The sequence below is a fragment of the Garra rufa genome, chromosome 1 (genome assembly GCF_049309525.1).
Source record: "Garra rufa chromosome 1, GarRuf1.0, whole genome shotgun sequence".
Lineage (NCBI taxonomy): Eukaryota > Metazoa > Chordata > Actinopteri > Cypriniformes > Cyprinidae > Garra > Garra rufa.
The window spans coordinates 15,783,089-15,805,589 of NC_133361.1; the positions used below are offsets into that span (position 1 = coordinate 15,783,089).

Sequence of the window (22,501 nt, forward strand, 5' to 3'; positions counted from 1 at the left end):
CACCGACTTTGTCCCGGTCCGCAAACTACGTCTCACAACCAAACACACGCGAGAAGTGACATGGAAACAATGCGAGGTCAGGCGTGCAAGTTCTCACGTGAGACTGGTATTATTATAAAAAAAAAATGGTAGCCCGCAAGAAGCTTGTCATTCAAATTGCATGTGCACTCATTTGCAGCGGAAAGAAAAGAAGCCGAAGCTATTCTTGATGATATTGTGGTCTATACCTTCGTAACTCCTCCCCCAACTTCCCGCTGGCCTGCATTGTTGCTGTCTCATTGGCTGTAGGTAATCGCCAATGTTATTTTCAGTCAGATCACCTTTCACACGGCATGATTTTGAATCGCCGACAGGTCCAGATATTTAGCATGCCAAATATCTCACGGGTGTCGGCGACACGTCTGCGATTCTCTCAGATCGCGTCTTTGATAGTTCACACTGTGTGATTGTCACTCACATGAACGAGCACCGATTTGCCTGTGATTTCGGGCATTTGTCGGTGATTTCTCAAAACCTGTCGGCGAGTCAAAATTGGGGCTAAAATCATGCAGTCTGAACTCGGCATTAGGTGAGTTTGATCAGGGCTGGAGCTAAACTCTGCAGTGCATTGGCCCTCCAGAGCAAGATTTGAGGAACCCTGATCAAAACCAACTAAAACACATTTCCACAATGCCAAAAAAGCCAATTCCATTTCAGGGATATTTGCCCTTTCTGTTCTGCTGTTCAGAAATCCTCTGCAATGTCCTCACCCGCTCAGTCAGGTCCAGACTAGGACTCGATAGAAGTCTTTTTTCAGGTTCAGATAATAAGTTACGATGAATAAATCACTCAGAGAGTCGTTTTATGAGATGTTTAAATGCATCAAATGGTTTCGCTTTATTAAAACAATAACTCATAAGTAATAAATCAAAAATAACAGCGAGAAAGTCTGCACCCAAGGTGTGGCAAAAAATATATATATATATTTTGATTTGCCATTATATAGTCTGGATTCAACATTTTAAAAGTCTCTTCCTTTCCTGACCATCTTTGTAAAACACCCACACACCAACTTAACCATTTTGCAAGTAGGGGCCTCAGTTTCTATGACAATCTAACCACAGGATGTGTACGACTTTTGTCATACTTTTGTCGTACTTCGTTAGCCCAGACTGCCAAAAGTTGAAATACAAAATCTTCAAGAGCAAGCAAGTCTATTTTAAGCTTAGTCATTATGACACTTTTATACAGTGGAGGGGAGAGATAAAATATAACCATTGATCTTTTAGAAGTTCCATTTTGCAACTTTGTTACAAAATGCATCTCCTAACGAGGAAGTAAGATCAAATATTTTCAACTAGGAAACATGGTAGGTAGCACGTATACATAGCAGTTTCAACAGTTATTTCACCACATGAGAGGAACACATATATTGCAAGCACCTTTTGCAAGCTAAAGAAGAAGTTTGAATTCCTAATGTTTCCAAATCATTTGCTAAAGAGTTGAATTCAGAATAAAACCATTCAAGAGGATTTTCTGATGCTCTGAATTTTCCATCCGACTGTCCGTCTTCGGTCTCGTCCGGTGTCTGTCTGCGACAATCTTTTTATTTATTTATTTTTTCCCCAGTTTTTTTTTTTTTTTTTAGTTCATTGGATAAGCAAATCCTTAAAATAAATTTCTATTTTACCTGGTTCATTATCACTGTTCTCTAGTGAGATGGTGCACCCTCTTCGAATGGTTACAGTGCTTATATTGTTTACACTGTTGGACGTGACAGTTTTGCTGTCGTGTTTTGACCTAAAGCAATCCCAGGATAGAGCGGCTGAGTGAATGTGGTCTGGACTCTGTGGATGAGATTTATTGTGTCTGAGACACTTAAAAAAGACAAAATCCCTGCACTGTGATCCACATACACTCCTATTCTACGGCTGGACACTACAGGAAGCTTAGTCTCAATGTTATTGTACCAGAATGACCAACTGGAGTCACAGCAATTCAATCTCCAGGACTGATCATTACGTCCAAATCTACACTGATTACCGTTCCCCTTCCTCCCGATGCTCTTATATGAAAGTGATATATACACGTGTTCACCGCTCCACTCAACCTCCCAGTAACAGCGTCCAGTCACAATCTCCTTACACAACGCCTGATACCAATAATCAAATCTGTCTGGATGATCAGGATATCTGTTTTTAGCGCTGATGGAATTGATCACTGTGTTGTCCTCAGACAGATTGACAGATAAATGGACCGTGTTTGAATCCAAAGTGAATGGATGGAAATCTGATGAAAATAAACACATAAACTGCATCTAAATAATAAAGTATGACTTTCATCTTTAACAGAAATATGTTGAATATTTTAGTAAGATTAATAAAGGTCCATAAAGATTCACTGCTTCAACATGAGTCCAGTCTCTACTTTAGCAACCGCTTTAGTAAGATCATCATGTTTAATTATGCACATCTCTTAATGACTGTCTGTGTTTGTGTGTTTTTCAGAGTCACTCACATCGTAAGAATTCCTTTCTGGTCTCATATTCAGGAGCGATAATGACCTGGATGGTTTTCACTACAAACACCAAAACACATCTGTAGATTAATTCACCTTTAAAAGAAAAGTTAATTCATATAATGAATGAGAATAAATTACTCCCTAGAAAGGTACCTGTTTCAGTTATCTTTTGTGTCTCCTCTTTGCAGAACTCCTGCAGTTTGTCTCTGAGTTGAGAGACTGATTTCATAACATCATCAAAAGATAGTTGGGAACTGACAGTGTAGCCGTCTGTAGATCCAGAGAGAGAGACTGAGGCAGACGACAAACTCTACAGACACAGAAACACAAAAACAGACTCTATGTAATTACAAAAGCTTGTTGAGTCAGTCCTGTGTTTGAGCAGATTTGCGTTACCTGAAGGAAATGAACATGATCCTGTGTTTCTGAAAGCTGCTTCAGCTCAGTGTCTCTCCTCCGCATCTCATTGATCTCCTTCTCCAGTCGCTGCAGTTTTATTTTGGCTCGACTCACTGCAGCTTTTTCCTGATCTCTGATCAGCTGCTTCACCTCAAAGCGACGTTTCTCAATGGAGCGGATGAGTTCAGTGAAGGTCCTCTCACTGTCCTCCACTGCTGTCTGTGCAGAGCGCTGTTAAACACATCACAATCAGTTCATGAATACTTCATTCTGTCCTAAAACCCTGGTAGAATAGATATTTAAATAATACCTAATTTGCATATTTAAAGTTAACATTTTAGAAAACTTGTAATACAAAAAATGTTTGTAATTATCAATGCAGTCGATCAAATGGGTAAGTAAGGCAATAACTATTTGTTTGTTTTTTTTACCCTATTCACCTGCAGCACCTTAAAAGCCTATACATCTATATGATGACAGGGTTTGTAAATAAGTTTTCTTTCATTTGCATCTCATTTTTATCTCACCTTATGGGACGCCACAGCCTCCCTCAGCTCCTGAATCTCTTTCTCTTTCTTCTGGATTTTCTGGTTAAGTTTGATCTTCGTCTCCCCCAAATGTTTCTGCAGGAAACACAAAAATCTGAGGTTCAGGTTTTCTCAGAATGCAGTTATTGTCCTAACTAGTCTAAGAGCACTGCTTGCTATGCCTTTCTTCTTTTACACTGTTAAAACAATAAACCTCAGATGGCACTACAATGAGCTAAATCACGTTTCTGCTGATAATTCAGGAACTGCATTAGTCAATCTGTTTGTTTAATCAAGTGTCTTTGAATATGATAATTTAGATTTCCATTGCCTGGGAAACTTACCTGTTTTTCTGTCCTCGCTGCTCCAGTTGATACAGTGTCATGATTTTTGTGCTCATCCACCAAACACATCATGCAGATGCACCTCTGGTCAGTACGACAGTAAATTTCCACCACTTTCTGATGTTGAGGGCAGATCATGTCCTGCAGGCGTCCAGTGGGGTCAGTCAGATTGTGTTTTTTACCTCTGAAGAGATTCTCATGCTGTTCAAGATGAGTTTGACAGTAAGAGCTCCGACACTCAAGACACGATTTCACTGCTTTCTGTTTAACTTCAGAGCAGGAGTCACAGTGAACATCTCCAGATCCAGTGAACTTATTCTGATTCATTGAAATATTGCCTTCTGCCATTTCGCTATATATGAACACACAGAGAGACGATACTCACTGCAACTTTCTCTTTATACAGGAGGGTTTATATATCCTCTTGATTACATTCTTGAGAAACAGGTGTTTCTATTGGGTGTGACTTACTGTAAGGGTGCTGTAGTGTTTTTAATAATAAAGGTGTGGCAGTTTATGGATTGTCAAAAAAATTACAAAAACTGTCACCTTTAAACAGGTACACCTTATATTTATTTCTACAGAATGCACATTAGCACAGTATCCTAGAGGCCTATACATTAGTAAAAATTTTAATCATGAATAACTTAAATATATTTTTCTGCAGGAAAATTACCAACTATGAAATTACCAACAAACTCACCGCATGATACAGATTTCAATAAATTACAACTTCACTTCTATAAGACCTAAACCGTTTCAACACCAACAAGCATTATTTCGAAATATAATCGTCTCTCCTAGGGTTAAATCAACCAAATTAATTTCTACTACTAGCGAGAGCACTGTACTTTGTGATAGGTTAAGGAATGTGGTTTGATGAGATCTGGAAAAGGTTAAAGAATGATCCAGTGATTCAGGCAAGCAACATCAAATCAATTCTTTGGAACAAACACCCAACCCATCAAAAGGTAATTAACATCATTGTTTCTACTGACATTAAGTTTCTAAAGAAAATGTTTTCATTTCCAGTGAAACCAGTATTCCAGCATTATTTTTTTATGTGACTACATAATAAATTAAAGCTAGAATGAAGTCAACACATATGTCTTGTCCTCTGAGTGTTCTGAGATCATTACAAATCATTTTTTATTTAAAAAACTATATGACCTAATGTCTTTTTATAAGCCCATAAAGGAAATGGCAATAACTTCTGCAACATTTCAAAAACACATTTGGTTAAAAATTAAGTCATAGGATCAAATGTCAACATAATGTTTTTAGTTGTGCCTCAAAAGTGAAAAAGCTGTCATTGAAAACACTGCATCATCCAAACTTAAAACAAAAGGTAAGCAGATCTATTATTATTATTAATCATTATTATTATAATCATTATTTTTTATTTGGAACATCTAAGGGTTTAGAAAAGTATGCAACCTGGTTTCCTGAGAATTTTTCCTGTGCATCTTCTGTCATTATTTTTGTTATTAGTATTTTACAGCTGATTTAAAACAAATACATGCATGCATATTTTAAATGTGCCATAGAATGGAAAACGTCTCGGGTTACGTATGTAACCTTAGTTCCCTGAGGGAACGAGACGCCGCGTCAGGAACGCTATGGGGAACGCCATTGGCGGGCCGCACTCTGAACTGTGTATAACAACCAATGAAATGACGGGAGTGACGTCACAGGCGCGGTGACGTCATCGACCGGGAAGTATAAAACGCGTGCGTTTGAAGCCGGCGGCAGCTCTTTTTAGGAATGAAGCGAGCGCCGCAGGGTGCGGGAATTATGGTCCGAGACGCGGCGTCTCGTTCCCTCAGGGAACTAAGGTTACATACGTAACCCGAGACGTTCCCTTCCGGGAACTCGAGCCGCGTCAGGAACGCTATGGGGAACGAGACTACCAACGCCCCCATAATTTCCGAGCCCTGCGAGTGTCTGCTCAACCAGGGTGGAAAGGAAAGAGCCCTTGTCTAGCATTCCGCGGACAAGAAGGCCCTGTAGTCCTCGGCCCTCGGGCACACGAGGAATGGTAGTCTTCCTCTGTCTGGTCGCCAGCCAGAACGAGAGGTACTCCGCGGCCCTCAGGCACACGCAGAGTCTTAGTCCTTTGTCTGGGGGTTAGCCAGAACAAGAGGGACCGAATGACCACTGTCTAGCACTCGGCGGACAGATGGTGTAGGTAGTCCTTGGTCCAGGAGGACAATGCACTCGACCTCAAGAGTGCTCCCCGGCCCGCAGGCACACGGGGAATGGGGTTCTACCTCTGTCTGGTCTCCAACCAGAGCGAGAGGTGCTCCTCGGCCCTCGGGCACACGAGGAGTCTTAGTCCTTTGTCTGGGAGTGGCCAGAACAAGAGGGACTGCAACGACCACTGTCTAGCACTCGGCGGACAGATGGTGTTAGGTAGTCCTCGGTCCGCAGACCCACAAGGACAGTGCACTCGACCCCAAGAGTGCTCCTCGGCCCGCAGGCACACGAGGAATGGAGGTCTTCCTCTGTCTGGTCGCCAGCCAGAACGAGAGGTACTCCGCGGCCCTCAGGCACACGCAGAGTCTTAGTCCTTTGTCTGGGAGTTAGCCAGAGCAAGAGGGACCGAATGACCACTGTCTAGCACTCGGCGGACAGATGGTGTGGGAAGTCCTCGGTCCGCAGACCCACGAGGACGGTGAGCTTGACCTCAAGGCTCCTCGGCCCTCGGGCACACGAGGAGAGGGTGATCCTTTGTCTGGGGGTTCAGCCAGAACAAGAGGGATCCAAGGCTCGGCCTGGAGCTCCGCCAGGACGCGAGGGAATAAGCCATTGTCTAGCATTACGCGGACAAGAGGGCACTGCAATCCCCGGCCCTCGGGCTCACGGGGAAGACAGTAGGGGCCTCCGCCTGGTAGCCAGCCAGTGCATGAGGCACTCCTCGGCCTTCTGTGAAGGCAGACGAGGAGTCTTAGTCCTTGGTCTGGGGAAAGCCAGAAACCAGAGGGACCGGAGTACACTCGGTCTGATAGCATCCTGCGTCAGAACACGAGGAGAATTAAGCCATTGTCTAGCATTCCGCGGACAAGAGGGCTGTGCAGTTCTCGGCCCTCAGGCACACGAGAACCGTGACCTCTGCCTGGTTCGCCAGCCAGTGCGAGAGGTACTCCTCGGCCCTCGGGCTCACGAGGAGTCTTAGTCCTTTGTCTGGGGGTAACCAGAACAAGAGGGACCGGAAGCTCGGCCTGGTAAGCATACCGGGACGCGAGAGTATGAGCCTTTGTCTAGCATTACACGGACAAGAGGCTTTTAGGTCTGCTCCTCGGCCCTCAGGCTCGCGAGGATGCAGGGACACTCCTCGGCCCTCGGGCACACGAGGAGCGTCGTGGCGAAAACGACTTCTCTTCTTTCCGCAGAAAGAATGCGCCTTGAGAAGTCTCCTCCTGGCTAGGGAGGTGGCTAACCCTCTAGGCCTAGCGCACTAGGCCGAGAGTACAGCCGAGCCTGGAGCGGCTCTGAGGTCAAGCTCATAGTACCTGACGGATGTCAGGGGCGAGGACCAATTGTCAGGGGCGAGGACCAACCCGCAGCATTGCAGATGTCCTGGAGGGGGACACCTGCTGTCAGAGCTTTTGGAGGCAGGCAGCCTCAGAAGGAGTAAGTCTTGGCTCCCCATGGAGCTGGGAGACCAGAGGACTTGGAAGTAGTAGGAATGGCATCTGTGATCCATCTACTGATAGCTCTGAACGTGCCACATGCTTTCTTTGTAGCCGTATGTGCCCAGTGCGCATACTGGACAGATATACTTCCCATTGGTCGCACTCCAGGAATGGAGGTAATAGAGGCTTGAGACCCCTCAGGGTCTCAACCTGAGTGCACCACCGAGGAAACCATACCGACGAGCCACCACGAGGGGCGTGGTAGGCCAATAAGCCGCCACGAACACCCTCAGGATGGAGTGAGCTGGTTTTGTGGGTTTGCGAGGACTCAGTACTGTACCAACGGGCAGTAACTTGGTCTAGATGGTGTTCGTGACACCATGAAGCAAACAGTCACTTAAGGTTTCCTCGTGAAGGGAGCTCTGGATAGGAGCAGGGTCTCAACAACCTCGGTTGAGAGACCCTAGTCTATGAGTTGCGCCCCCCCCAGGGGCCATACTCATAACTTTCCACCTCTCCATGTGGGGGTAGCAGGCCGCGCCCCCAGCTTGAGAGGGAAGGTCCAAGGCCACGGTTGGACTAGCCGTGACGATGCCGGCATGCTCTTTCCAGAACTCCAGGGTGCACAGTGATCGGGAGAATGTGTACAGACGCAGCCTCAGCCACGTCTGTACTATGGCGTCCAGTCCGGGCGGACCTGGAGGCACTAAGGAGAACCAGAGAGAACCTTGCGATATCTATCGAGTCGCCAGAGGTCCCAACTTCTGAGTCTCCATGCTTCATTACTTCCTGATGAAGCCTCGATCTCCCGACCGTGGAGGAAACGTGTGACCAGGGGGTACTTGCCCACTGAGAGGCCACCTAGAGGGGCGTGGAAGGCGTTTATAGCCGCCACGTAACCCTCAGGGTGGAGTGAGCTAGCCCTGCGGAAAGGCGAGACTATAGGAACTCCAGAACTGTACCGACCGGGCAGTTGACTGGGTCCAGGTGGTGCTCGCGGCACCATCTCGTGAATAAGTTCCACTTAAGGCCATACAGTTTCCTCGTAGAGGGAGCTCTGGATTGGAGAAAGGTCTCAGCAACCTCGGTTGAGAGACTCGCTCCTATGAGTTGTGCCCCCTCAGGGGCCACACCCATAACCTCCACTTCTCTGGGTGGGGGTGGCATATTGCGCCCCCAGCCTGAGACAGGAGGTCCCTCCTGACGGGAATCTCCCACGGAGAGCCGTCTAGGAGAGATACCAGGTCCGAGAACCATACTCGTGCCGGCCAGTACGGGGCTACTAGTAGCAGCCGCACTTGAAACCGACGGACCCGTTCCAGAACTCCCGGGAGCAGAGCGATCAGGGGAAAGGCGTACAGACGCAGCCTCGGCCACGTCTGTGCCATGGCATCCAGCCCCAGTGGAGCTGGAGGAACTAGAGAGTACCAGAGGGGACAGTGCGATGTCTCTTGAGTCGCAAACAGGTCCACCTGTGCCTGGCCAAATGTTCTCCAGATCTGCTTCACCACCTCTGGGTGAAGCATCCATTCCCCGGGCCTCAGCCCCTGCCTGGCAGGACGTCTGCTCCCACGTCCAGAGATACTGGACTGCTCTCAGGGAGAGAAGTCTTTCCTTAAGACCATAGGAGAATCCGGTACGCCAGCTTATATAAGGGGCGTGAGCGGATACCTTTTGGAAGGAAACACTTCAGGGCGTGGAACACGGCTAGCATCTCTAGGCGATTTGTGTGCCAGGAGAGATGGAATTGCTCCACAGGCCTTGGGTTGAGCGGCCACTCATGACCGCCTCCCCATCCGGTGAGGGATGCGTCCGTCGCTAGCATGACGCGGCGACGAGGAGCTCCCAGAACCGGACCCTGAGAGAGAAACCAGGGTTTCTTCCACATGGCCAAGGCACGTAGGCAGCGCCGCGTGACCTTGATCTTGCGAAATGGGTTTCCCCTCGGGGAGAACCGCCTGGTTTGAGCCACCACTGAAGTGGTCTCATAAGCAGCAGTCCAAAAGGTATCACGTTGGAAGCGGCTGCCATAAGACCTAACAGTACTTGGGACTGTAGACAGTGGGTGACGGGCCTAGCTTGACCGCATTTACTGCAGTAAGGATCGACTCGAACCGAGCAGGTGACATTCGTGCCTGCATCGTGGTCGAATCCCAGACTACACCTAGATAAGTGATTTTTAGAAATCACACCCTTCTTGGTGTTGAGTCTCAACCCCAATTCTTTCATGAGAGCGAGAACAACACCTCGATGTTGAGCCGCTAATTATTCTGAGCTGGCCAGAATCGACCAGTCGAGTATGCGGATGTCCTGGAATCACGGAGGAGCCAGAGCAGCATCCACACACTTCGTGAAAGTTCGGGTGAGAGCTAGGCCGAAAGGAAGTACTCTGTATTGGTGAGCTTTGCCCCTGAAAGCGAGCCTGAGAAACTTCCTGTACTGACTTCCTGTTCCAGACCCTGCTCGGGGTTTACCCCGCTGAAAGGTGTCGGCTTGGCGCCGAACTGAATAGTGTAACCTTTCTCTACAGTACGCAGGACCCACTTTGAAACATTTGGCAGTAGTTTCCACGCTGCCAGAGAGTTTACTTAGGGTACCAGCCTCTCGAGACTGGTGTCTGGATTTACTCGAGGAACTAACTCGGAGACCTGTAACAGCAAGCTGGCAGGAAGCTCCTGAACTAGCTCTTCGAGAGACCCCCGCGGGGGCTGCGAACTCTCCAGGGCCGCTACGTTTCCGGGCGGAACAGCTAGAGGATGTTCGCGGGAGATAGCCGCGCCCTGTAACACTGGCAGGGTTAGCTGACTCATCTCCTGAGGGCCACGAAGGGGTCTGAAACCCGCACCCGGAGGTACGGTGCAAACCCCCTCGCGAGGGGCTGCCCTCAACGGCCCTGAGCCACAACCGTCAGGGCCGTTTAGGCGAGGACTTCCTGGATAGGAGGACGACCCTCAGGTCGAACCTCTTCTTTTTCTTGGAAGCCCCCGACTTAGAGCGTTGCTTTCCGGGTCCTCTAGGCATAGCCGGAGGAACGCGGGCGGCATCGCTCTGTTTCTGCGCCTCTGATGTGGAGAGCTGGTACACGGCTGGGGTTTAAATCTTTCCCGTCAGGAACCCCGACACGTGTTCATTTGCTCATCAAGCCTGAAGTTTTATTAGGCGGCCTGAAGAGCAAAGACGGAGCCTTCAGAAATGATGCCTAGACCGGGGAACAGAGGCTGATAGCGTCTGTTCAACCCGCGGCGTCATCTTTACTTTCTAGTTTTTCCCAGATCTAAAACTCAATGTAGATCGGGAAGGACAGAAAGCTCCGTTTGGAAGTGCTGACTTAGTCCGCAGGAAGCAAAACGTTTGCTTTTCTGCGGCTCATATCTTATTTAGCTAATGCACAGTCAGCACAACCACCAGCTCATCATACTGAGGCGATCAGGGGGGGCGGTTAAATACTTTTGACAACGCACCTTACATCAACCTCCTTGGAGGAAGATATGGAAAGCGTTGAAAACCTTTCCTGGAGGGAAGTAACCGCATTGCGGGCTTCCTCATCCAGAAAAAAGGTTTACCGATCCATCAGATAGGAGAGGAGATAGGGTATTTTTAAAACACCCGTCTCCAGTCCCTCTAATAGATCGAGCCGCGATCTCAGCGAGTGCAGCAACCGCTCCGCCTCGGCGGAAGCGGGGCCAGACCCGCGAGAAACGCTGGCGAAGGCTCCCTCCTCGAAGAGAGCCTTCTGTGGAGCACCCGCAGTGGAGATTTTTACGCTCACACTGTGGGCAGTCAGCCTTTTCGAGGGCTGACTGTGCGTGCTCTACACTCAAGCAGACCACACATAGACTGTGTGTATCCCCACCAACAATGAAGCATTGGCAGGAAGGAACACACTATCTATGTGGCTGCTTGTACCGCCTAGTTTCGTAACACTTCTTTCCCCCATGGTTGCATTTTAAAGGTCATACTACTCAAATAAAAGCCGTGCAAACTGGCACGAAAAAACAGCAGTATGACCGAGACAGACACAGACACAGAGCGCTCTCGCTGAATGACAAAAGCTGCCGCCGGCTTCAAACGCACGCGTTTTATACTTCCCGGTCGATGACGTCACCGCGCCTGTGACGTCACTCCCGTCATTTCATTGGTTGTTATACACAGTTCAGAGTGCGGCCCGCCAATGGCGTTCCCCATAGCGTTCCTGACGCGGCTCGAGTTCCCGGAAGGGAACTGTATTTACCTTGGCATAGTTGAATAATAACAGTTCAGTACACGGACATGAAATACCATGAGTCTCAAAAACCACCATTTTCTCCTTCTTATATTAATCTGGTGTTTGCAAAAGACCACTGAAAAACAGGTCAATTCCAACATAACACCGACTGTTACGCAATAGCCGCAATCGTTAATAGTTACACCCCCAACATTTGCATCGCCCAATCATCAGACGTTCTGCAGGTAGGCTATTGTGAAAAAACAAAGCCAGGGCATTAGCAAAAATGGCAGATCACGGGAATAAATGTTATGTTCCAGCTTGTGTGGGGGATGTTAAGTACAGGGATGGCTTGGTGCCTGTACCAGAAAGGCAAGGAAAACAAATAAGGTGATCTAATAAAATATGGCGAGCCACTGAAGGGACATGGTTAGCTTAATGCTAGCGGTAGCCTGTTACATTGCAGTACATAAGATTTCACTTACCACATAAACAGAGAGATGACTGCACTGATGATGGCTAATGATTTACAGATCCTGAGCATCACTAACATGCATCTGAACTTGTGTGGTAAGTACTGTCGCTGCAGTATAACATTACACAGAACACATGTGATCGCAATAGTGAAAGTACAATAATAGTGGATTCAAAACTGCAGTTTCAATGACCTGAATAATAGCGGCTCGCTGATTAAACATACATTTTCCTTGATGTGCGAGCTACTGAATAAGCCGCTCTGTGAAACAGCCAATCAACGCAGAGCTCATCATTATCATCCATGAACTTTCCAAATAAGGTAATAACAGAGCATTTCATTCTAGGGACAAATCCTAGGGTTGTAAATGGACCTGTAAAACCATTTCTGGAGATTTTTTGCACTTTCCTATGCCATATACCTTCTATGTAGATATCCAGTTGTACGTTTACCCACTGGCAAAAAAAAAAAGATCAGTCTATAATTTTAATGATAGGTTTATTTTAACAGTGAGACAGAATAACAACAGAGCTCTTTGGTCTTGGCCATGGTGGAGAGTTTGGACTTCTGTGGACAGGTGTCTTTTAAGAGAGTGCTCCTAGCTTGTTACCCATCAAATCACAATGTTTAAGTATATAATAATATTCTAGGGAATTGTGTGCTTGTAATTTTATAGCAACAGTTATAGGATAGGAGCCTTTTCTATTCTAACATAACAAAGCCTCTGTGTATAAGGCAATGTTCATAGAGAAATGATTGATTCAGTCAGTGTGGAAGAACTTGACTGGTCTGCATAAAGCCAAATCCTAATCCCAACTGCAGACCTTGAGACAAAAACTCATCACCAAACACCAATGACTTGTTTATACACTACATGGGATGAAAGTATTGGGACACCCCCTTCTTTAGAACGGAAAAAGCCACTTCCAAAACTGTGGCAACACAGATGGAAACATACTTACTGCATTAAAAAAAATGTATTTCCATCTCTGTTGCAACAGTTTAGTGTCTAAAATGATTTTACCCATATGTACATGTCATTGGTGTTTGGCAATGAGTTTTTGTCTCAAGGTCTGCATTTAAAGTCACAGCAGAGGTGTTCAACTGGGATTGGGACTTGGCTTTATACAGACCAGTCAAGTTCTTCCACACTGACTAAATCAATCATTTCTTCTTAAAACTTGCCTTATACACAGAGGCATTGCCAAACCATTGCTATAAAATAAGAAGCACACGATTCCTTAGAATATCATTGTTTGCTTAAACTTTAAAGTGCCCCTATTATGCCATTTTAAAGGTAGCTAATATTGTTTTATGAGTCTCTTAAACAGGTTTACATGTATGCAAGTTCAAAAAACACTTTAGTTTTCTCCAAAAATAGATTTAATTTTACCCCGTTTCTAAATGATTAGTAAACGACTCGTGTGAAGCAGTTCGAAGAATCAGTCTCTCAAACCCTTCTTTCCGTGAGCCCTCACTGCTGTGATTGGTCAGATGGTGCAGTCCTTTATAATTGGTCTACCGCTACAGCGCAAAAACGAAACGCCCATTGCCATAACTGAATGACAGCTGTGGAGACCTGTCAATACATAAGATGGCCTCGATTTTACCCTATCAATTAGAGTCTGAGCATGAAACGGTTAAAGAGGCTCATCGACAAGAAACTGTTTCGTAAGCACGACTGGAGCAGGACATTTCTCAGTGGGTGTAATATGTTAACTGTGGAAAGTGCTTGCAATTTGCTTTTGTAAGCGAAACCGGGCACACCTCTACGTTGTGAACTTCAACATTGACCGAGGTAAAGTTAGTTTTAGGTTTGATATTGGCTGGATATTCGCTTAGGCTGATTTAGGGACCGTCTGCAAATTTATCTCACTGTACAAGTCCAGTTTTTTCATGTTTTAAAGGTTGTAGTACGTTTGTGCTTAAAAGGCTAACTTACAGGTCCAATTTTGCCAATATCCTCTTTACTGTACATACAGTACATAATTATATTAGAAAATAATTACTGTAATTTATCAAAAGGGTTTTTTTCACGGTCCAGAACTTGTAGTACGTTTGTAGTAACAAGACTGACTTTCTACGGATGACATTTTGACAGCATCACCCTTACTGTACAAACAGTACACAAATATGTTTATGAAAATGTTACTATAATTCACCAAAAGGTTTTTTTTTTCTTGTTTTCTAAAGTCTGTAGTATGTTTGTAGTTAAAAGACTGACTTACTACAGGTGAATTTTTGCCAATATCTCCCTTACTGTACATATTGTACATAATAATTTTTAGAAAACAATTATTATAATTCACCAAAAGGTTTTTTTGATGTTTTAAAGGCTGTAGTATGTTTGTAATTTCAAGACTGACTTACTACAGGTTAATTTGTGAATATCTTCCTTACTGTACATACTGTACATAATTATTCCTAGAAAACAATTACTATAATTCACCAAAAGGGTTTTTTCATGTTTTAAAGGCTGTAGTATATTTGTAGTTACAAAACTGACTTACTACAGGTGAATTTTTGCCAATATCACAATTATTGTACATACTGTGCATAATAATTTTTTAGAAAACAATTACTATAATTCACCAAAAGTTTTTTTTTTTCATGTTTTAAAGGCTGTAGTGTGTTTGTAGTTACAAGACTGATTTACTACAGGTGAAATTTTGTGAAATATCTTTTCTTTTTGAATGAACTCCTATCTATCATTGTGCTTATAATAATACTAACATAAACACTCACAATTTACTTGAAAAAAGACGTCTATTGTGTAACTGCATCATCTACACAAATCATTGTGCTTGTACTCCGACGATCGAGTTAAACTGCATTGTTTCAGTTACTCTCTGTGTAGTTGTCCACGCTTTGGTGACAGGACTTTGAAATAACAAACAGGGAAAACGATAAAAGGCATGACTTTACATGACTTTATCCAAGCTCCATGATTCGTAAGATTGTTTTATTTTTTGCTTCATTTGAACGGCTTGTGATCTCACCGAATTTGGTGGAAATTGCTCGTTAAGTTCGCCATCATTACTCTGATTGACCGCGCCTCAAAAGAAAAGAAAAAAAACGTCATTTGGACAAGTTACAGTAGTGCTGCTCTGTGACATTTCTGCAATAAATTCTTGTGATTATTATGTGTGTCTGTTACGTTTCTCTCATAGACTGTATACTTTATATACTCTGGTTGATTTGTTCTTTATAAATAAGAAATATTTTCAATGCAATATGTTTTTTTATTAAAAAGTTACATGATTTGTGGATATAAAGGCTGATTTTCTATTTAATGTACTTTATTGGCATAGTTTGTGTGTACATTACCAAAACATTTTAGAAAATGAATAATAGTGATCATAGTAATACACAATGCAATAATATCAAGTATTAAGATTCTGTATTGGGTCTGGGTTATATAAGGCTCAGGTGTGGCTCAGATTTGGTTTTCTGGTTTGAGAATTGGTACCAATATTAAAACCTGTTTTGACCCAGCTCAGGGCCGGTTTAGGGTGATTAACTGGCTGATATTCGGGCTGGTTATGCCCATGTGTGGCCCTCGTCTTTAATCCAGTTTTGGACCACTTCGAGGCCGTCATTCTTTGCGGTTCTTGGGCCGAGGGAAATGTAATTGTGTGGCCCAGAGCTGGGCCAGAAAATATTTTCTGTGTGGGAAATTAATAAGATATGTTATACAGTTGCAATCGAAATTATTCAACCCCGCAAAGACTGCAGCACTTCACTAATACCAACGCTTCTGAAGATCTAGGACTTCATACAAATTGGCAAAAAAAATAAATAAAAAAAAATTGGAAAACAGTTTCCTGGCATATTAAAATTTTAAATTTGGGGTCCAGTGTGAATATTTTACTAATATTACTGAAATCTTGTCATTTCATGAAGGACTGAGTCTTTGGTTTGTGGAAATCATTATACTTATCTGCACATTACTTTCTGTGATTCATTGAACAATCCCACCACTTCTTACAATACTTTGTGTCACATGGAGATTTAAGGGTGCCCACTAAATGCGGACTATTGATGGAAATTATATTAATCTTTGAAAAACAATCCTCTAGGAAAATGTTGAAACACCATGTAACTGCAGGGTTTTTTCCACCTAAAAAGAAAAAGCAAGATTTACAACCATGGTCAAATGATGTAAAGATTTATGACAATGGCACTTCAAAGGTATCTCACTTACAAAAGTTCCCCACCCTTGATCATTTTGTTGATGCGAAGCAATTGCTTAATTTGCCCCTGGCTGTTCTGTGGACTGCATTTACTGATTCCATCCTTGATTAAAGTTTAAAGTCTTGAGTGTTTTGTGATTCAACTTCATAGAGTTAAACTCCAACCTTACGCAAACCTGCAGTTTTTGGTGATCCTGAATGCAGGTGTGTTTAATTGGTGTTGGTACTAAACTTTGCAGAACTGTGGCCATCTAGGATCAAGACTGGACACCACAGAAGTAAAGTCTTTATGTATACATACACATAACCATTTCACAGCTATTGCTTTGTGAAGGTTATGAACATCAAAATTATCTTTGTTAACAAGACCTTAAACAACCTACAGTAGGCCTAGACTGCATCTCACATTTCTGCATAAACATTAAACTGCATGCCTCTATAAACAAATGGCACACAAAGTACAAGCCCTTTTTTTTACTTAAAGGGATAGTACAGCGCCACACACACAGTCCGTTCTGTCTCCCAGTGTTTATTAATTTAATTGTGGCTATTGTACTTTTTTGGTTCATAAACTGGTTATCAAAAAACGTTTATTCATGAACTGCAGTTAAATTAATATCAGGACACACAGGTTACTGTTGTGGTTTTGCTTAATATGTAGAATACATCGGATAGCGCCTCCTGGTGGTGCAACAGAAGATATGAGCTAAACTGAATCAAAACATCTGTCTTGGTTTTCTTTTGAATTATTGGTTAGTGAATTTACATTTACATTTATTCATTTAGCAGACGCTTTTATCCAAAGCGACTTACAAATTGGGAATACAACAAGTGATTCATCCTAAGGAGGCAGATCAACAGCCAAAAATACCATATATTAGGTGCTGTTAGATGAGTAGAGGCTAGAAAGGGAAGATCAAGAAAGAGAGGAGAACAAAGTTTATATATATATATATATATATATATATATATATATATATATATATATATATATATATTATTGAATAATTTGAACCGCATGTAATAGGAGATTATATATTCCGATAAAAATCCACTAAATGTGTTGCAGTGCTACACTAAACAGCATATAAAATATAAAAATATAAATACTGTATATTAGTACAACATACCTTTCATTAAGGCAACATGACACCCAGATTTTAAAGTTGACAAAAATGCAATCAAATGTTTCATTAAAGAAAAATCAAAAACAAAAACACACACATCAATAACATTTATCGCTTCTTATACTCATACATCACAAACATGATTAAATTGACAAAACTGTTATAATATTAATATAATTAGAAATTAAGTGATTTTATATCAGCTCACTATTACTGATGTCTTACAACATTAATACATGTGACATGCCAAAATTGTTTACATTGTTAAACGACACAGTTTTGCTGTTGCCTTTTTCCCTAAACCAATCCCAGGATAGAGCGGCTGAGTGAATGTGGTCTGGACTCTGTGGATGAGATTTATTGTGTCAGAGACACTTAAAAAAGACAAAGTTCCTGCACTGTGATCCACATACACTCCTATTCTACGGCTGGACACCACAGGGAGATTAGTTGTAATGTTATTGTGCCAGAATGAGCAACTGGAGTTACAGCAGTACAATCTCCAGGACTGATTATTACGTCCAAAACTACACTCATAACTGTTTCCCTTCCTCCATATGCTCTTATATGAAAGTGATATATACACCCCACCACCGCTCCACTCCACCTCCCAGTAACAGAGTCCAGTTGCAATCTCCCTACACAATGCCTGGAAATAATTATCAAATCTGTCTGGATGATTAGGATAACTGTATTTACTGCCGTTGGAAGTGATCACTGTGTTGTTCTTAGACAGGTAGAGATGTAAGTTCACTGTATTTGGATCCAAAGTGAATGAATGGAAATCTGATGAAAATAAACACATAATAAACTGCATCAAAATAATGAAGTATGCGTTTCATCATTAACATAATAAATTAGTTTAATTTTTAATAAGGTTAATAAAGGTTTAGGAGAATGTATTTGTTAGGGGTGTGTGCAGGACGAGACGATATTAACAATTAACAATATATTTAATATAATTCTCCAAGATGAACAATGTAGGAACAGGCAGGAACACAGAAGGCTTACACACACGTCAAATAACGTTAACATTAAACGAAGACCGACAGAGGACAGACTCTTAAAGACAAACTAATCATCAAACACAGGTGACACAGATGACTAACAATTACAAGGACAGGTGCAGGGAATCACAACGACGAAGGGCTAAACCAAATGATGACAAAATGACAGGGGGAGGACAAATGGGAAAAACCAATAACAAAACAGACAGAACTGTGACAGTATTCCAGAAGGCATTGACAATACCATTTTTTGATAAAACCACAGTGTTTACTTGCAGTCATCAGTTCTGGACAACTGATTTGTAAATGTAATAGCTTCAAATCACCCCAAATTGGTAAGTTTGTGTTGCACAGTAAACCAAAAAAAGGCAAATCGCCACTATGTAAACAAATACTAACAAGACAAGCATGCTATATGCTATAAGTTTTAAGTTGCACGCATGTTGAATCTTTTTTTTCTTTCTTTAAATATCTGAAGCCATAGAGCAAGGGGCCTTTCACATGTCACATATTTTATGTGCTAAAGTTTGTTAAATGGAGACTGTAATTTAACTGTAAAATATTGTAAAAATGCTGTTAAAAACAAATTGTTAATAGGTTAGTAAGATCATCATGTTGCATATCTGTGACTGTCAGTGTTCGCGTGTGTTTTTCAGAGTAACTCACATTGTAGAAACTCCTCTCTTGTCTCATATTCGGGGGCAATAATGACCTGGATAGTTTTCACTACAAACACAAACACATTTCACATTTCAAAAGGAAATTAAGGTAATTATTATTTAATGAATGAAAATAAATGACTCCCTATAAATCTACCTGTTTCAGTTAACTTTTGTGTCTCCTCTCTGCAGAACTGCTGCAGTTTGTCTCTGAGTTGAAAAACTGATTTCATTACAGCATCAAAAGAGAGAAGAGAGCTGACAGTGTAGCCGTCGGTAGATCCAGAGAGAGAGACTGAGGCCAATGACAAAATCTACAAACACAAAAACACAAACAAAGATTATATGTAATCACAAAATCTTGTTGTAGTTCTGTGTTTGAGAAGATCTGTTACCTGGAGGAAATGAACATGATCCTGTGTTTCTGAAAGCTGCTTCAGTTCATCGTTTCTCTTCTTCATCTCATTGATCTCCTTCTCCAGTCGCTGCAGTTTTATTTCAGCTCGACTCACTGCAGCTCTTTCCTGATCTCTGATCAGCTGCTTCACCTCAGTGCAATGTTTCTCAATGGAGCGGATGAGTTCAGTGAAGGTCCTCTCACTGTCCTCAACTGCTGTCTGTGCAGAGCGCTGTTAAACATCACAATCAGCTCATGAATACTTCATTCTGTCCTATAACCCTGATAGTTAAATAATACCTCATTCGCATATTTAAAGCTAACATTTTAGAAAACTTGTAATACAAAAAATGTTTGTAATTATCAATGCATTCGATCAAATGGGTAAGTAAGGCAATAACTATTTGTTAATTTTTTTTACCCTACAAAATTTAACAAATAATGAGAAGGTTTGTAAATAAGTTTTCTTTCATTTGCATCTCATTTTTTATCTCACCTTATGGGACGCCACAGCCTCCCTCAGCTCCTGAATCTCTTTCTCTTTCTTCTGGATTTTCTGGTTAAGCTTGATCTGCGTCTCACCCAAATGTTTCTGCAGAAAACACAAAAACCTGAGGTTCAGGTTTTCTCAGAATGCAGTTATTGTCCTAACTAGTCTAAGAGCACTGATAACTGCTTGTTATGACTTTCTTCTTTTACACTGTTAAAACAATAAACTTCAAAGATGATCCTGAATATCTTCCCCTACTCATACAAGTACACAGAAACCCAACAGATGGCACTACAATGAGCTAAATTAGTTTCTGCTGATAATTCAGGAACTGCATTAGTCAATCTGTTTTTTAATCAAGTGTCCTTGAATTTGCCTGGGAAACTTACCTGTTTCTCTGTCCTTTCTGCTGCAGTTGATACAGTGTCATGATTTTTGTGTTCATCCACCAAACACATCATACAGATACACCTCTGGTCAGTACGGCAATAAATCTCCAGCATTTTACCATGTTGAGGGCACATCATCTCCTGCAGTCGTCCAGTGGGGTCAGTCAGATTGTGTTTTTTACCTCTGAAGAGATTCTCATGCTGTTCAAGATGAGTTTGACAGTAAGAGCTTCGACACTCCAGACAGGATTTCACTGCTTTCTGTTTAATTTCATTGCAGGAGTCGCACTGAACATCTCCAGATCCAGTGGGAGCAGAAGCAGGAGGATCAGCAGGAGTAGCAGGAAGAGGAGCAGCTTGGAGCTTCATCTTCAGTTTCTCCACCATTTCAGCAACCACCATGTTCTTACCTAAACCAGGTCTTGGTGTGAAGGACTGTTTGCATACAGGACATCTGTAGATTCCCTTCTGATCATCCTGATCCCATGTGTCTGTGATGCATTTCTTACAGTAATTGTGTCCACAGGGAATCATCACTGGATCCGTCAGCAGATCCAGACACACTGGACATTTGAACTGATTCTGATCCACTGAAATATTGTCTTCTGCCATTTCACTGTATATGAACACACAGACAGAGACGCAATACTCACTGCAGCTCAAACGTTCATTTCCTCCTTACGGGAGGGTTTATATATCCTCTTGATTACATTCTTGAAAAACAGGTGTTTCTATAACGTGTGACTTACTGTAAGGGTACTGCAGTGTTTTTAGTGATAGGCGCGGCGGTATACAGATTGTCAAAAAAAGGTACAAAAGCATTCACTGTGGTACCATTTAAACAGGCACACATTATATTTATTTGTAAAGTATGCGAAGTAGTACAGTATCTTAAAGGTAGCCAATATATTACTAAAAATTCTAATGATGATTAACTTAATTAGTTTTTTTCTGCAGAATGCACCTTTACTGATTTCCATATTCTAATAGCACTATGAAATGACCAACCAACTCATAACATGATTTCAATAAATTACAACATCACTTCTATAGGATCTAAACCTTTCCAACACTAACAAATACTATCTGGAAATATAATCGTGTCTCCTAGAGCAGTGTTTCTTAACTCCAGTCCTAGGGGCCCACTGCTCTGCACACTTTGCATGTCTCCCTCATTTAAGGCACTTGATTCTGATCATCAGCTCATTAGACGAAAGATCCATGAACTGAACTGAGTGTGTCAGACTCAGAAACATACAAAATTTGCGGAGCAGTAGGCCTCGAGGACTGGAGTTGTGAACCACTGTCCTAGAGTTAAATCAACCAAATTAATTTCTACTAGAGCCAAAAGCACTGTACTTTCTGATGGGTTAGGAATGTGGTTTGATGGAATCCGGAAAAGATTAAAGAATGTTCCAGTGCTGCAGGCAAACAAAATCAAATAATTTCCTTGGAACAAACACCCAAGCCATCAAAACGTCATAAGCATAGTGACCATTGTTTCTACTGACATTTTGTTTCTGAGGAAAATGTTTTCATTTCCAGTGAAAAAGTTTTAGCATTTTTTTTAATGTGACTACATAGTAAATGAAAGCTGGAATGAAGTCAACACATCTGTCTTGTTCTCTGAGTGTTCTGAGATCATAAAAAAAAAATACTAAACATAAAATGTATAAAAAACTACAGGTGCTGGTCATATAATTAGAATATCTTCAAAAAGTTGATTTTTTTTCACTAATTCCATTCAAGAAGTGAAACTTTTATAATGTATACATTCATTCCACACAGACTGATATATTTCAAGTGTTTATTTCTTTTAATTTTGATCAAATTCAGTATCTCAGAAAATTAGAATATTATTAGACCAATACAAAGAAAGGATTTTTAGAAATCTTGGCCAACTGAAAAGTATGAGCATGTACAGCACTCAATACTTAGTTGGGGCTCCTTTTGCCTGAATTACTGCAGCAATCGAGTCGATCAGTCTGTGGCACTGCTCAGGTGTTATGAGAGCCCAGGTTGCTCTGATAGTGGCCTTTAGCTCTTCAGCTCTTCAGCAAGTGCAGGATAAGTTATAAGTGCACTTATAGGGAATATGTACAGGGAGAAACTATGGATAATATTTACAGATGAAGTACTGTGAGCATAATTTACAG

General features: G+C 42.3%; 2 protein-coding genes across 2 annotated transcripts in view; both read right to left on the reverse strand.

Moving 5' to 3' along the window:
- LOC141290255 (interferon-induced very large GTPase 1-like) overlaps positions 1–22,501 on the reverse strand; it is a 453,394-nt gene that overhangs the window by 187,346 nt on the left and 243,547 nt on the right. The gene's annotated exons all lie outside the window — the stretch shown is intronic.
- On the reverse strand, positions 1,702–20,957 carry LOC141343416 (tripartite motif-containing protein 16-like). Its single transcript, XM_073848018.1, has 7 exons — positions 20,346–20,957; positions 19,618–19,665; positions 3,426–3,473; positions 2,896–3,129; positions 2,653–2,809; positions 2,497–2,556; positions 1,702–2,268 (listed from the first exon to the last, which is right to left on the reverse strand). The coding sequence occupies exons 1-7, from the start codon at positions 20,955–20,957 to the stop codon at positions 1,739–1,741; spliced, it is 1,689 nt and encodes a 562-aa protein (XP_073704119.1). The 3' UTR covers positions 1,702–1,738.